General features: G+C 40.9%; 1 protein-coding gene across 5 annotated transcripts in view; it reads right to left on the reverse strand.

The window, feature by feature from the left end:
* Positions 1–1,836: 1,836 nt before the first annotated feature.
* The window catches only part of TRIM66 (tripartite motif containing 66), a 47,398-nt gene continuing 31,763 nt past the window's right edge, over positions 1,837–17,471 (reverse strand). For 2 of the 5 annotated variants that reach the window (XM_064163685.1, XM_064163682.1), the window contains 10 exons: positions 14,410–14,682; positions 13,982–14,210; positions 10,657–10,717; positions 9,781–9,955; positions 8,739–9,043; positions 8,215–8,338; positions 7,031–7,105; positions 5,804–5,956; positions 5,011–5,229; positions 1,837–4,699 (listed from right to left, as the gene is read on the reverse strand). In XM_064163685.1, coding sequence (XP_064019755.1) covers positions 4,682–4,699; positions 5,011–5,229; positions 5,804–5,956; positions 7,031–7,105; positions 8,215–8,338; positions 8,739–9,043; positions 9,781–9,955; positions 10,657–10,717; positions 13,982–14,210; positions 14,410–14,682 — 1,632 coding nt within the window. In that variant the 3' untranslated portion in view covers positions 1,837–4,681. Of the gene's footprint in view, positions 5,230–5,803; positions 5,957–7,030; positions 7,106–8,214; positions 8,339–8,738; positions 9,044–9,780; positions 9,956–10,656; positions 10,718–13,981; positions 14,211–14,409; positions 14,683–17,471 lie in introns of all 5 variants that reach the window. The other 3 variants (XR_010306750.1, XM_064163681.1, XM_064163684.1) reach the window with 3 other exon arrangements.

Consider the following 17,471-nt stretch of genomic DNA (forward strand, 5'->3'; position numbering starts at 1 on the left):
GCAGTCTAATAAGCAAACAAGGGAAAAATATTCAAGCATGTTTCATTTCCTGCCCAAATATCAGTGTACAAAAATAGATTATGTTTTTATCCATCTAAAGTGCACTCAAGATTGTTAATGAGAAACATTGTCAAAAAGTCATTCTAGTGTGGCAAGCAATTAGGTGCATCAGATGAGGGAGGAATACTGAAATAAAAGACAGATGTCTCATCTCAGCACAGACCACCTAAGAACACAGCATCTATGTTATGCCTAAAATAATTAAATGACATAAAACCTGGATCCCCTCACTGACTTTCACAACGAATTTAATAAGCATTACCTCAGTATCAGACTGCCTTTGGAATGTTTCCATGCTGACATAATTGTCCTAGGTGCTATGATCAAGATCAAGAATAGTAACCTACAAACTAACATCCACAGCACGAACATAAACCAGTGCTGCTGCTTCCATAAAAGTGGTAACCAGCTCAAGCACTCTCCAAAAGCAATTAAAAGAATCCTTGACTTTCAGACACTACCCTATTTTCTCTAGGAAAAACACCTGCATGTCTTATCTCCTCAACTTAAAAAGGACTTTTCTACAGGCAAATATATAGTGAGACAGCCTTTACAGGGAAATGTGTTACAAATTACATCTCATGCAGGAAGAAGTTATCAAAAAACAATCTTTCAAGAACCTCTTTTCAGACATTTGTAAGGAAAATGGAGCAAGTGGAGCTAGATGCTTGACAACAGACTTAAGTGTGGCAATTTCTCACCTCCAGAGTTATTTATACTGCCACAGTAAACACTTCACTCAACAAAAGCATCCCTACCATAAAGGTCTACGAAAGTCTACGTAGCAGACTAACTGCTAGCAATCTACTAAATAATCTCCTGGAAAGGTACACAACTACACACTAAAACAGCCTTCCATAAACTTTTGCTAATGGACAGGAATAGAGAGTGGGATAACAATTCTCAAAAAAACCCCAGCCACTCCACCTCTTGCTTCTTGCTCCTGATCTACAATAACAGCTTCAAAAGACATGCATCCTCCATTAGCCCATGACTACTGCCTATCTTTTTTTTCCCCCAGATTATCTCACTGATATCTAACTGAGGGCAGAGAAACTCAGCTTTGAAGTCCACTGCCTGTACTTCACACTTGATGGAATCGCATGTTCAAAAGTTTATCTCCATTTCCCTATTTATACAATAAAAAAGTTACTTCTGTCTTAATTATGTCTCAAGAGAAGCACAACTGCAACTCTGGTAAAAGAACTCCTTAACCCCGAAGCCAGCAGACCTCCCGGTCAGAAAGCTGCTGCTGACAGTTTTACACTCCCATAAACCCAACTGAGAGGAGCCAACAATGATAAACACTTGGAGTGTCTGCTTGACATTTTACCAAGAGTGGTTTGGTTCAGCTTTTTTGTAAAAGATTCCATAATTTGCCAGTTTCTAGTATGTTCCACCTTAGAATATCTTTCCTGATTCCTTCTGATTAAATACACTACAATAATTTTTTTCACCTCACTAGTAAGTGGCAATTTCCTTGGCACTTCAATGTATAGGTATATTTAAACTGCAAAACACTGTTTGTTAACTTGTTCATAGCATGCTCTTCAACTAATTGAAAAACAAAACAGGTAAAAGATCTACTTGGTACTGAAAACTTCAGCACAGACAGCTGAATTCCAGCGTTGAAATAGCTGCTTTCCTAACCATTCTGCTTTCCCATCAGCAATTACCAACAACTTAGCTAATAAGTGCTAAACAATACTATATAACACATACAATAATCAACAGCAGATGCAATCAGAGCAAAAATTTCAGATTGATGTGCAAAAATACATTTCACATATTTTATTGTTCAGCAAAGCACATTACACAGATAAACATGCAGTCATTTGATAGTCTGAATTGTTAAACACCTGTTTGCAGTAACTCTACCACTATTCTGCTGTAATGGTACTAGAAGAAGTAAGTCTTTGAAATTGCCTGTAGGAGAATGAAAGTCAAATTTGTAGCTGTCATTTCTTCAACAGACCTGTTACTGGAGTGTAATTAATCTCTTTTCCAAGTGTTTAAGCACAAAGAGGTTTTTCCCATTCTACAGGTAGCTCATTTCTGAAGACAAAGGGAAAATTGTGCCCTTGGTTGTATTTGCAGGAGCCAAATGCATTTGATGGGGTTTCCAGTGGTCCTGCCATTTGTTTTTGCTATACTTACTTCCAGTAGAACCTCAAGGCTTCCTCATTGCTTCTTTTTGTACATATTCTGAACTGTGAAACAGGCTGTGTGATAGAAGAAAAAGTAATTACATAATCTACATATCATTTCTCTTTAGGGCCACATGGGCTGTCAGATTTTAGAAGATAGACCCTTTCTTTCATACCTGTTAGTGGCACCAGTGCGCAGCGGGACTTCGACAGAACACACAGCCCAATAATCTACAGGTCCTGGTTGCATGGTGTCCAGCAGCAGGAACATCACAAGCCAGCAATTTTAAGGCAACATCCAAGGCAATGTTATTCTTACACCATGCAATGTATTGTGAAGTTGCTGACCCACAGATTTGTGTTTGAAAATGTGTATTATGCCTGTGAGTTCATTTTTTCCTCTGCTTACCAACGTGACACAAAGTTCACAAGCACTTCTTTTTAACTGCTACTATGCCTTAGAGAAGTAATCACAAAGTTAGCTTTAAGAGTGTTGAGGCCAGAGAGTCCTGCCAGCACATATCCAAAGTGTATATTATATATGATGACAAACTGGCACACTTCTATTATTAATAAAAGTATAATACACTCTGGATAAATCTAATTAAAAGAAGTGTTCTCCAAAACTAATGGGATAGTTAATAAACTTACAGCTTTTAAGACTTAGAAGCAGGTTCTTGTTGACTCTGTTCTTCCAGGAAAAGAGGAAATTATTAACAGTCTTACCCATTTCTACTTTTGCCCCTTGATGAAGTTTACACAGCACATAATTTTCCTACTATCAATTGTAAAAGATATATCCTTGGTGGAGAAAAGGCAACACCTACAAACCTGCACTCATTTCCCTGTGCCAAGACACTGTTTTGAGACAAGAGTCTGACAGAAAGCAAACACATAGGAATTGACATACAGAAAATGTAAAGGCTGTTCCTTCATGTCACAGATTTCCAGCCACCTTATAATGTCCAGATTTCATTCCTTCCAAGAAAACTTTAGCTCACTACCAAGTTAACAGCAAACATTAAGTCACAGATAGTAGAATACAACATTCACATCTTAATATTTCATATAGAAACCTTTACTTTAAAGTGTTATCTAAAATAACATGCATAGTTTACCAGACCAAACAGCCCTCATAAACTATGCAGAAAATATCATCTTTATTTACAGAGACCAAATTAAAATGAGCTTTAACTGTGTTTAAGATCTGCAACAACTCTCCTCTCTCAAAACCAGACCATAGCCCAGCTTGACACTGCTGGGCAGAGCTCCGAGCGGGAAGATGCCAAGATGCCTCTCACGAAGAAAGCTTTGGTTACGCAAAGGTCTGCCTCACCTGCTTCTGGAAGAGGTGGGAAGCAGCTTGCAAACCATCCCTTTCTAACCAGGTGTCATGTCTTGTTACCTATCCCTTCAGGCTTTACAATTACATCCTACCCTATGTTCAGCCAAGCTCTAAAATTGCTTCTCTGGGTCTGCCAACATAAGATATAGCAAAATAAAATAAATTTAAAAAATCTTAGACACCCTTTCATTCTTTTTAAGCTTCTACATATACATTATACTCAACTTCTAGCACTGCTGGCAATCACAACTACAAAAATAAGCTAAGAGAAACCAGGAGTATATTATGTTATTTTATAGGCACTTCTATAACCATGTAATTTGCTTCATAGTTAATTTGTTGAATTCCAGTATCTGTTTTAAAGAAAACCAAATGCCTTGGGTTGTATAGAAGTGCTACCTTTGAGACCCAGGAGATCCCACACTGCTTTACCAAGCATGAATTAAGCACCAGAAGAACCATTTCTGGCAAAAGGAGCATCTAGTATGCACTCAGAAACAGCCCACACAGAGCCCTAGTAGCAGCACTTGTTCTTCTGTGATTCAACAAAAATGTTCTGCTTCAGAAGAAACAGTTCATCTGGTAATCACATTAGACTGCATCCCACAGACCTTGAGCAGTCAAGCTCCCAGGAAAATCATTGAAGAAAACAACAGGAGTATGTTTTTTACCTCTACACACTGTTATGTCTCACAAAGCAAGGCCAACACTCACACTGAGATTGCAAGATCATTACATGGTTACCTGTGCTCTATAAAACAGACAAATAGTGTTGGACAGATTATAAAAGGGCACTGCGCTATTAGAGATTATTAGAGTGTTACTTCCATTATTATCCATCATCACCTATCACCAAAACAGTAGTACTTCAGTGAGAACACTGCAAAACGTCTACATGACTTAACAGATTGAACATTGACAGATTCAGTCACTTTGGATCTGTTATCTAGCCACGAGCTCTAGAAGTAAGGCATATGGTCAGCAGATCAAACAAACCGCTCAAGTGCTTTGCTTTCCTCCCACACACCTTAACTCTGTCAGTTATGCTGCTGGATTCCTCATAGCAAATCCCACGTCTTGAGGAGGTCATACCTGAGGAAGGCTGTTAGCTGGCTGAGACATCGTTCTTTTAGCTTTGTTCACTTTCCTGTGTATAAAAGAAACCAACTGTGAATAGCTACAGGGCTTAGTCTTTTTCAAAATCTGGACAGTTTTCTGTTAGGAAGACAACTGTGGCCTGAGAGACTTGGTTTGTTCATGCTCATACATTTATACACAACTGACACTTCATTCCACTCAGAGGATCTTGACATAAAATTGTAGAAGTGACCGCATCCCTGTGATAGAAGCTTGACAGTTTTCCCACACAGCCCTGTCAAAACTTCCCATCAGTAGCTGTAAACAGAATTAGCAGGGTGGCCACTTGGCAACGAATTGCTTTTGCTTCTGCAGTCTTACAGCATGGCGCCGTCTCCTTTTGGGCTGAACGCACTCCTGTCCGTATGATGGCCACTGAAAATCTTGAGGGGGTATTTTGCTGTTCTGACTCTCCACTTCTTCGGAATCTGAGTCCTCTTGTTGCATTGAAGGAAAGTGCCTGTCTGGATAAATCTCTTTCAGTTTGCCCTCAAAGAATACATCTAGGCATCGTCCAGCTTCGGCAACCTCTGAATCTGGCTGTGAAAGAACAACCATTCAGTGTTACCACACAGGGAAATCATCAAGGATCAAAGCCAAATCATTACTACACCTTCATGTCTCATCTTGGCTCTGTCTGCTGCATCTCCATTAGTCTCCTGCACACGTTCTACAGCCCATTAGTCCCTCTGCATTTACAATATAAGTAAAAACCAAATGCTCCTATTAAGGAACATGTTTCTGCACCTCTAAGAAAAGGAGAAGTGCAGTGAACTAGAAAGAATAGCAGTCATCATTGCTTAGCAATGTCTATGTGCCTGAATTTCCCCTTGCTGTTTTGCTGGCTGTGACTGGCTCCTCACAGCAAACTCAGCATTGTTACAAAAAGTTAGCCACTAAGCAAGTCCTTCTTAAATTTTAGATTCATATATATCAAGTTCTCAGGTTGATGTATATCTCCATTTCTCTCATTAAAACTATCTATAGAATTTCCCAAAAGTAAAATTAATGAACGGTGTTGTTTATCCCAATCCCATACTTGTTGTCAATGGAACCAAGAGTTACACTAATGATAGTGTATATAATCCCTTCCCCATGCATATTAGAAACCTACATAATTGAACTTGGCACAGTTCCAGAACATGAGACGCACGTCAGTCACGAGTTGCTCAGGTGCAGAGTAGTGAGACTTGTTCTGTTTCTGCAGCTTGCTCCGGATGATTGACAAATCCATTGGCCTTTTGATGATCTGGTAATAGTGCCGAGCCTGCAGTAAGAGTAAGACACATGTGTGTAACCTTTGTTATCAAAACATTTTCTCCCCAGTGGCTTTTATCCCAGTTTGGACAGATGTTACAGCAGAGGATATCTTTCATCAAGAAAGAGAGCTCTAGTCTTCTGGTGCCTGCACTTGCACATCAACTTCCTGGGCTCTTCTTGGTTTCATTTAAAAACATTTGTGTGCAAGCTCGGTCTTGAAACCAGCACACATCAGTGACTGCTCTGCTATGTGCACTTTCTAAGTTTATCCACAGATAAAGATGCCACCACTGAACTGTAATCAGTAATATATGTAATACTGACAATTAGCTAACATTTCCCCCAAGCAGTTAGGAAAGTAATGTGCTGAAATAAGAGCAGCTGATACTGCAGCAGGTAGCCTGCCAAGAGTGACTGCAAATATGCTGCCTGCACTCTCTTGAAAGTTCAGCAAAGGTCTCTTGCAACAGGCACCAGCTACCAGGATAGCTTCTTCCTTAAATCTTTCTGCATCAAAACCTAAGTAATCTGGTCTGTAAGTTCATTGCAGGCTTTATTAGGTGGAATGTTTTTATGTTGGTATTTGGAATAGTCCTTCACATAAAACTTTTTTTTCCTCATTGTCCTGCTCCAGCTTGTTTCACATTTATTCTGTATCATTATAACAGCTTCAATCTACACCTTCCTTACAATAGGCACTTAATATTGCACCTGTTGAGTACATAGATACACCAGCAGTCTCTGCTTCTTCCCCTGAACACAGTCACATTACTACTTTTGCAAAACACCAGAACAGAGGGAATCCAGGGTTGCTTCTGAAGCAGATCTCTCTTATGTTAGTGGAACACTCTGTATGAAGGCAAGTCAGTTTCTGGCCCAAGAACATTGGCCAGCATTTATCTGCCTCTGACCTGGCACCTTCAAATCACTTCCAAGAAGGAAGCACCTATCCATCCCTAGGAAGCAACACTGCTCAGAAGAAAAGCTCATTAATATCTTCCAAGAAGACAAAGGAGAAAGTTGTGAGGTGTGCCAGAGGATTCTTTGGATTCCCTGATACCCATGTGTGTTTTGTACTCACCAGTGGGCTGACAGGTTCATGGAAGGGGAGGCTCATACTACTGCAGAACAGAGAAAGCACCAGCTTTTCACACTTCTGTAGAAGCCAAAGTAATACATTTTCATTTAAAATGAGTCTGTTTCATTCCTGCCTTTCCTTCAGTTAATCAGTCATACTACCAACAAGGGGAGTTTTCATGTCATCTGTGCATTTCTCATACAGAAAGGCACACTACACTCTAGCCTGGGGGGCACATTTTGCCTCACAGCACTTTTATAGTATTGAAAATCAGGATAGGCAGGAAATGCCAGAAAAGTATATAAAAATGTTTGTATGCATGCATCTCTCCTGGAAACTTCTGGGAAATCAGAGCCATCACTATTCCTTTCTGCACTTCAGTTCTATTTCTTGGCTCTTTAATAGAACAGCATCAACAGTGTTGAAACAGTTAAATGGAAAGTGTTTCACACTGTTCACATCCATGGTCTTTGGGTTTTTCACTGAAACAACACAAATGTACTACTGAGCCACGTTTGCTCACAAGCAATAAGTAAGAAATTATGTCCAGTGTAGTTCAGGTCTGGAAACAGCACAGATGAATCTGAGCAGTGCTGTTGCTACATTCACAGGCTCTGGTAAGGGCCCCCAGTGCTCTAAGAACCACTGCTGTTGCCTTTATGTATGTTACTCAGACTAGATCAGCACCTTATTCTAGCTTTCACTTGTACAATAGAGACAGGTCATTTAGATGGAAGTTGTGGCTTCCAAATACCATGTGGACTTCAAGAAAAGGCATTTTTTCATGTGAGATTTGGTGAAGAAAACTGGGGATGGGGATGTAAAAAGATAAACTTTGATGTAGGCTGAGTTAACAGTGCCTGAATGTCATCTTCAAGGGGATTAATGGTATATATGATTCTATACAAAGATGATTTCAACCCAACTGAAAGTCTTAAAATGTCTACATTAAAAAATGTCATTGCAACTGGTCTAAGTAGATGTCTGAGAAAGTGCCAAGTCTTCAAGGAAAAGATCTGGTGGCAGAAAGCCAGGCAAAGCTGGCTCAGGGGAGCTTGTTCTGCTGCTGAGCACAACTTCCCTGTTCAAAGGAGAAAAGAATTCCAGATCTACCAGTTTCACCTTTCTATAACTCATGCTGAGATCACAGGTCCTTGTCTAAATAGCACAGTAATAGTTATCCCCACCTTCTGGTCACAGTCATCAAGGCCATACTGTGCATGACAGCTGTGGCTGTAGCGCGTGTTCTCACAGTCGTACTCCACCTCCGGCCTCACTGGGTTACGGCAAAGCGTGCACACCCATTCTCCCCTGCACCACAGACCAAAAAAGGATGTCACTTCTGTCAGCAACCTTGCCAAATAACAAACCTAAGGAATCACTGCGTCTGGAAACAATTCTCATCCATAACTAATTTTACAACAGCAGCCAGTTGTAAGCCTGTGGTACTCAATGTTCTTCCTCCTATGCTGTGCTGTCCAGCTAACTGCAGAAAGGGCATACACGGCTGGAAAGAGTTCTTGTGAATAATTCATTTAGCTCCTAATGTGTAAGACAATTCTTCCCTTTGCAAGAAAAGTAACAAAAGGGCAAGTGAGAGATGCATTTCTTGCCCTTATATAAGGCTGACACATCCATCCCTGAGGATATGCTTTGCCCCAAGGCAGCAAGCAGAAACTGAGCACATTAGCTAAATGTCATACATACTCACACTGGAAAGCTGAGCAGAGCTGGGACATGGCAGGAGAGATGGAAGACCTTGGGGCAGTGATCACAGCACAACAGTTCTCCTCCATTAAGACACACAGCACAGAAATCCTCGTTTTCAATGGGGTTGACTTCCTGAGTAACTGGAGATTTTTTCATAATGGAGATGCCATTGTTGAGCTTCTGGTCAGCAGAGAGAGTATCTACAGGAGCAGGCTGCATCTGTCCTGCAGCCTGGGACATGAAAACTTTCCTGTTCTCTGAGTTCTCTCCTTTGGATTTCAGTCCAAGTTGACTATCTGTATTTATCTTGAATGAAGAAAATTATAGAATCACACAGTCATCATTTTCATGCCTAAGCATGTAACAGCAGCGACTGGCTGCTGGCACAACGGTTTCCCTGCAGTAAGCTCTAGTGGAGAGGACACAGGGGCTCAGCAGGCTCATGCTCAGCTTGACTTCTGCCACTAGCTGGCCAGGTCACCTCGATCAAGTAACTTCCTCCACATACCACAATGCAATAGCACTGTGAGAGAGCTGTACCAATTTCATATGACAGATAAAAAAGCAGGCTGCTTCATAATCTTATTTTCAGTTTTTACAATAAATAGCTCCATAAAAAGCAGAGGTTTTTGCTCCCACCAGAAATTCCCATTTCCTTCTGTTGAAAGAAGTTGACAGTCAAGATTCCAATGAAGCCATAGCACACAAAGCTTTTTAAGATCTATTGCACTGTGACTCCTGGAATCAGCTTTAAGCTGTTTGTTCTGTATTTATAACTAGACAGGTGAACTAGTTTGATGGCTGTAACACAAAAACACTACAGCTATCCAATCCCAAAGACACACTTCTCAGAAATGGAAGTATCAGGGAGCTAGGCAGTGAACTAAAAGCTGCATTCTCTATTACTTCAACCCATCACAGAAGTATTGAAGGGTGAAATGAATCAACAGTGTTGTTTAGGGTATAACTTTCAGAAACTGTGGGTACAAGACAGTGGGATGAAAGGGAGAAAGCAAGTAAAGCCTCAAGGAAATTCGACTCACCTTTATAGACATACTTGAAGACTGAGTGCCAGACTCAATTATCAGCAGAATGTTGCCTTCCTGCTCATTGTCCTGCGGCTGGAGCTTGAACACTGGCAGCTCCCCTGCCTCTGAAGAACCTATTTTCAGACGTTCCAGTCGCACGTACGGGATCTTCTTCTCCTTAGGGTCAGCTCTGAAATCAAAATGACACAGAGTTAAATTCACTCATAAGCCACAAGTCCTCTCAGTATCAATGCTTTTCTACACACTACTATCTGGGCTCCTCTCCCTTTTTAACTGCTGGCTAAACACTGAAGATCTGAATGTTTCCCCAACATGCTGATTCTTTAAGGAATGCAAATGCAATCACTCTGAATTACTCACATGTGTAAATTACTAACTTCTGGGCTAAAACCTTGCCCTGCTCTGTATATTTTTGTTTTAATTATTCCCACAGAAGTCACGCTTGATACTTTTCAGTGTGGCTGGCTGCAAGCAGGAGCACAGCACATCATCAGCTGTACTTTAAAATATCATTCAAGCAGTAGCTGAAGACAAAATTGCATATAATTGTTTAGGTAGTGTCAATCCTCTTCCTTTATATTTTTCAGGTTTAACTGTGGCTAAGCAGTTTCTGATTGTTCAAGTGATATAAGTTTGGAAATACTTATTCACTCTGGAAAATTGCACAGATTAACAGAAATAGGCAAACTCACCACTTCTTTTAAATTGTTTTCAAGTTTCAGGGAGTCCTTTACAACTTTCAGAATTATTATCTAGAACAAATCTTGAATTCTTTGTAAGTTCTCCGTTATCATTAAGGATGACAAATTCCCTAAACACATGCATAAAATTTCAGGCCCAGCGCTCTTGTATGAAAAAAGACTCTGTTACCTGACATTCTGATTGCTTTTCATATCCATTTCTAAATGTTCCTTTTCACAGTTATTGGAATCTGGAACAGAAGATAAGAAAATGAATAAAATATTTATAATATCAGAGTCAGATTAGGGTAGAATGTACTTCAATATTCATGCACTTCTGACTGCTGTTTAATGTGATATTGTAGGTGAATTATGGAATCATTTCATCTATATGTATAGAAAACGTGTAGCTCTTTTCTATTCTGGGATACAATCTTTGTCTCTCTGCACTGAATATGAGCAGGTTTTCCTAAATATGTTGTCAAAATGGTTACAATCCTGGAAAATTATATATGTACAGAGCCATGCCACATTCATCCATATACATGGAACACAAGTAATCCTCTTTGCTCTGCAGCCTTCACTTGAGAAAAACAGGCCTGCTGAAGTCTGAATCCCTGAGGATCAAGAAGTCTCTGCAGTCTCCTGCTCCATACTAAGAAGCAACTCTGCATGACTCCTTCCTTTTCTCCAGTGCATGTAACACATCAGCATGCATTCAAAACTACCCATTACATAAGCTAGTAACTGCAGTTCTTCACTGATGCTGGACACAAGAATACCAAAACCATTCTGAAGAGCTAGTAAAGGTGCATTCCACATCACTCCTAACGTGTTATGCGCTTGCAATTACTGCTTAAATGAAGGGTGGTACTGATGGCTCAGGAATAGAATTATTATTGGATGGCACACTCAGCTGAAGGAGTAGCTCTTGTTGCACGTTGTCAACCAGAAGATGTCCTAGTGGTGACGGGTTTCTAGTATTAATTAACATTTCCATCAGCAACATGACTCATGAAATAATACTATTTATCAAATTAGTGGAAAACACCAAACTAGAGAGGTTGCAAATCCTGTGGAAAATGTTTACCATTTAAAAATTACCTTAATATATCAGAGAAGAACAAACCTAAATCATTAAGACTGAACTGAGACACCTAAGTATCGAGTCTAGTTGAGAGGCATCCCTGCCCATGGCAGAGAGGTTGCAGTAGATGACCTCTAAAGTTCCTTCCAACCTAAGCCATTCTGTGATTATGCAGATGAAGGATCAGATGAATGTAATCACAAAGGGAAACAGCTGACTAGGGAACAGTTCTGTGGAAGGAACTGGGAGTTAATGTGGACCATTCACTACATGTGAGTCAACCGCATAATGCTGCTGCTGCATAAAAGGCAAAAGCCATCCTGCAGCACATTATCAGCAGTGAGGAATGTAAAACACAAGAAGCTCTGCATGGCACCCCAGAGGCCTCAACTGCAGCACTGCCTCTGGCTGTGGGCAGTACTCCTTAATTGCAGAGAACCCAGAATAGCACAGCAGGAACAAGGTGGTTTTAAATAATCACAACCCTGAACCATGAGGAGAGACTGAAACCATCAGAGTTGTTTAGTTTAGGAAAGAGAAGGGGAAAGGAGGGTGTCCATGCAAGTCATGATAAAAAGTGACTGTAAAATGGAAAATGATGAAATTATGTAGAATTTTTTACCATGCCCTTTTGGGGCCAGGACAAGAAATAATTTGTTGTAAACTAAGCTGAAATGTTTAGATTTAATATTACAAGAGGATGAGTCATTGGAGATAAACATCAGAAGCAGTAGGGTTTGGCAGTACAGCACTGCTGGAACCAGTAAGTCCTATTGAGAGCTATCAGCAGAGATATCCTTGTCTTTGCAGTGGTACCGACCTCTCCCACTGCTGCACAATCCACACAGCAAATGTATCTCCTCAGATCCCCCTCACCAAACACCTTCAAATAGTGAGAGCAGGATGGGAATTGCTCACTTGTGATCTTTCCCTGTGTAAAGGGACCAGCATTAAACTCAATGTTCTAAGTCTTTCCAACCTCTTGCATGACAGGACCCACGCATTATGCAAAGGAGTTTTGTGCCACGTTATATATGAGAGATTCTGTGTGTTGGGGCTGCTTTCCATGTGTGGTGTCACAGGACTCAAACCAGATACTACAAAGCTGCTCCTCTCGTAGACACTTAAGCCTGACTGAAGCACAGCGTTTTAGGGCGCACCTGATTCATACAACTCACACAAATGATTTTGGCATAACTGCCACAATTTGGCACAGTACATATAAGAGAAGACAAATACTTTTCTTTGGCTCACTGAGCTAGGCCTCCTTTGTACTAATTAGAATTCTCTGAATAAAAATACAGCACAGATAGAAATATTAATTCATCTTTTACAGAGAGAAGCAGCCAAATACTGGCATAAGCCACAGGATAACAGCTTGATCCTGCAATCCCTTGCTTGCATGAATAGTCTCATTGACTTTTAGAGTTTGCAGGAATGAGGTTTTACACTGTAGCACAAGGATGCTGGCAATGCGCCCACAAAAAGAGTTAAGCAAGTTCTAATTCTCCATTAAGACTGAAGAAATAGGCCTTAGCTGAAGGGAATGTTCCCTGTTTCACAGCAGACAGAGCCAAGCAAAAGCACAGGCTCTACAATATATTAACCTAACCAAAATTTGCGATGATGCTGCTGTGAAGGACTCCGCAGAAGACACATTACATCTTGGAAACAATTCTCTTCACACCAGCTCTTCAACAGTCATAACTGCAGGTCTTATCAACAGGACTGCTTCTAAGAGAACTAATACTCCTGGTACTTCACACAGACACACTTGTTACTGGCTCCCAGATCACAGAATCAACCAGGTTGGAAGAGACCTCCAAGATCATCCAGTCCAACCTAGCACCCAGCCCTAGCCACTCAACTAGACCATGGCACTAAGTGCCTCATCCAGGCTTTTCTTGAACACCTCCAGGGACGGTGACTCCACCACCTCCCTGAGCAGCCCATTCCAATGCCAATCACTCTCTCTGTCAAGAACTTCCTCCTAACATCCAGCCTAGACCTCCCCTGGCACAGCGTGGGACTGTGTCCTCTTGTTCTGTTGCTGGTTGCCTGGCAGAAGAGACCAACCCCCACCTGGCTAGAGCCTCCCTTCAGGTAGTTGTAGACAGCAATGAGGTTACTCCTGAGCCTCCTCTTCTCCAGGCTAAGCAACCCCAGCTCCCTCAGCCTCTCCTCATGGGGCTGTGCTCCAGGCCTCTGATACAAATTCAAGGCATAGAATTCCCATGTTTTTTCCTCCACAAATGAGATCAAACACACTTTTCCATTGGACTGAGCACTCTAATGATATTTGAAACTTCCTGGAAAAGCACATTTATCTGCAGTACATTAATAAGCATACTGCTTTGCAATGCTTGCAATGGACAATGATGAGAAAGACAGACCAAAACCCTAATTGAAATATTGAAAAGCCTGATACCTTCTTTGCTTCCATGTTGTCTCATTGTGGCATTCATGGGTAGGAAAGAAGTGTTGCTGAGCAGTTCACAAGGAGAAGAGCAACGCTGAGATTTTTTGATGGAAAGATTAATTGGTTCTTCCAGCACTTTTTGCATAGAAAGAGTTAATTCATTAACTATATCTTGCCCAGCAATAGTCAAACTGCCCTCTAGAGGATGATCTACAATACTGAAGTCTTCATTTTCCAGCTTCAGGTAGGGAAAGAAAAGAGAAAAAAAAATTATTAGTTTTCTTTCTTTCCATCTTCAGAAAATATTTTGCAATCAGTTTGCAAATACCAGATAAGGAAAACTTTACTTTCTGAAACAGCTGCCTCTGACTAACAATAAGATCTGCCATCAGTGGGAATGGATTTCCTTACAGTAGAGGAGTTTCAGCAATTCCTACCTTGCACTTAGTGCTGCCTTGGATTACATCACCCAGCGACAGGCCAGCGGCAGCCCCAGGACTCAGGCCACTTGGAGCTCTGCCCGATGTCAAGCTGTAGCTGGGCACTGACTCTAGTGAAGTATCACAGTCACAAAGAACATCTGAAGATGGGCCAAGTGTTAGAGCAGCTGTGCCTTGCAACTGTGGATCAGCCAAGCTAGATAACCTTGTTGAAGGTAATTCCATTTCTAAACTGTTTGCAAAGTCCACAATGCTTAAGGATGCTGAGCACTGGGAAAATAAAAAATACAACAAATCCAACACATTAATAAGCTGTTCAGCAGCAAAATGCTACTGCTCCTCTTACCCTGGAAGAGAGGCCCCTTCAGCTGCATGTAGTCAACCAGTGGCGCCACAAGGGCTTGAAAGTACCTATTGTATTCTTATACTGTTTCCAAAAGCTTTAGTTTGCCCCATTAAACTGAAAACTGGAACAGGAGACACCTAGGTTACTCTTCTGTGATTTACAAAAAATGCCTTTCTTTGATCAGTCCAAGGGATCGATCCTGAATTTTAACTCTCTACAATGAATGGGAAATCTCAGCATGTAGAACATTGTGCTAAATCAATCCTTGATAAAAGTCCCACTAGCTTCTGTTAAGTCATTCCAGAAGAAATGGCATTAAGATCATAAAATTCATCATTTTACTCAAAAATCATCAGGTCATTTTCTTCAGAAGAAAGATTCAAAATAAATGTGGGTCAGATCTGACACAAGTGGATGAAAGCATCACACTGTCAATGACGCTGAAAAGCTTTACTACTAGTTAGTGAATCTGTCCCATTAAAAGCTAGGTGCTTGCCCTTGAAATATCATTGTGTAAATCCAGAAACATCCTGTTTGTACTAAGGAGGAAAGGGTGTACACCTGGTTTCCAGTGCAAGGGAATATTTACTGAAGTCTGAGATAGTTTTAGGAACATACATTTTCTACTGTCTTGCAATTTGTCACCGTCAACCTTGCAGGAATACTCTTATGCAAAACAAAGCAAATCCATCCATCTAGGTGAGTTCCTTAAGCTGCCTTACAGCCAGGAATGTGTACTGAAATCAGGACTCTTCTAGTATTCATATGAAGCCAATATAAGCAGTCTTAAGAAGTATGAAGATCTGTGTCACTTGCATGTGTAATTTTCCATTTATTTCATCAGAGTTCATTGTTGTTTGATCCTTGACAACCTACTAAGTAAATCCTTTTCTTTCGACTGCAATACGGCAAGTAGCACTCATTGTAGTGTAACTCACAGACAAAAGAAATCTGTTGATTGCTACTGAATTAGGGATTCATTTCATCACTGTACTTATTTTTCTGCTAGGGGCCTGCAACTTTAAAGTGAAAGTCAGACAGGACCCATTTCCTAGATTTAATTAGTATTTTTCTCAACTGCTGCTCCATTTTGGATTTTGATGCTTGCGATCATGCTGGTAAACACAGCAGCCTACACTGAGCTGTCCACTGTGCCTGTGAAAAGCCTACACAACACCAAAGAAGTCAGTCTTCAATTCCTCTGCTCACAATTAATGTCACCTATATGCTAAGAGAACACTCTCCACAGATACTCATCTCCATCTAAGGATAGGATTGAATTTCTTTTTGCTCAGTAGGCAATAAACACCACAGTAGGAGCCCTGCAAGAACAGTGACCACATATTCAGTGAGACCAAAAAAAGCTGTATTTGAGGCAGAAAGAGGTCAGCTTTTCTGCAGTGCTAGGGAAGGTTTGTGCCATTCTACCACACAGTACTCTAGCAAAGTCTGTTTTAAGCAGTCTTTTCATGTTGAATACCCTCTGCAGCTAGGGTATTTTTAGAATCATAGAATGGCTTAGGTTGGAAGGGACCTCAGAGATCATCCAGTTACACACACCCCCCCGCCATAGGCAGGGACACCTCCCACTAGAACAGGTCGTATTGGCCATTTTCCTCCTTTCAAGCCAAATCAATGTTCCTGAATTGAAGCTGCCTGAGCTATAAAAACTTCCTGAAGCCAGTAGGAATCAGTCAAACACATTCTTCCTACCTAGTATTTGAGTTCAAATCTAGACCAGAGCAAATAAGGAAATGCATTGGTGGAGGCACCATTTTCCACACTCTGTCCTACAGAGCACTCTAAGAATGCTGAGGTTTCAAGTCAAAGGAATATAGGTAGCTCAGAAAGGATTCCACTTTTCACGGTCACACATCCTAAACAAGTCCACAAAGATCAACAATGTTCATTTGCTGTCATAACTTGCTGGTGACAGATTCCTGCAGATGCAGTGACAAATGTTAGCTGAGTGCACATTCTCTTTGTGGCACAAGCCATTCTCAGGTGACAAACATGAATTGTTCTCAGGAAAATGAAACAAATAAGCAGAATTAGTGCTTGAACAGATGGATTGTAACCAGTCTTGTCTTTTCCTATTGCAAAGTCCATTATGATCATGAAGTCTCTGTGAGAAGGTTAAATAATTCTTTAGCCAGATCCTCAAAAGCATGCAGCATCCAGAAACTCCTGAGTCAACAGGAACTACCTAAGGCTGGGCCTCACTGGAAGTGGGCACACTGAGGCACACAAGTGGTAGGCACACCAGCAAAAGAGGCATAGCAAATGAGCCAGAGGACTTGTGGCTATTCACTTCTAATCACCACAAGCATCTTCCTTCCCCTGTCTTTAGAAAGCATGCTACCTGCTACCTACTGACAGCTGACCCTGCAAAGACCTGCCTGTGAGTAACTCTATACACTGCAGCTGAAATGTCAGCCCTGGTGGGATTACTTCTGGCCTCAGTGAGACAAGTTTACTCAGTGGGAGTCATTGCTGGGACAACTCCTACTGCAGAAAAAAAAACAAACAGGTGCATGCATAAGACTTTGCTACAAGTAAAATTTTTAGGAAGCTGAAACTCAGCTGCACCATGTGGTTAGATCTTTTTTTTTTTGCTCTTCTAGTTAGCATCAGCTTCTTCAGAGATCTCCTCAGATTATATAAGCCAATGTAAAACCTGACTCTTGTTAAAAAGAAAAAAAAAAGAATAATG

Source organism: Pogoniulus pusillus, chromosome 24, assembly GCF_015220805.1.
Source record: "Pogoniulus pusillus isolate bPogPus1 chromosome 24, bPogPus1.pri, whole genome shotgun sequence".
Lineage (NCBI taxonomy): Eukaryota > Metazoa > Chordata > Aves > Piciformes > Lybiidae > Pogoniulus > Pogoniulus pusillus.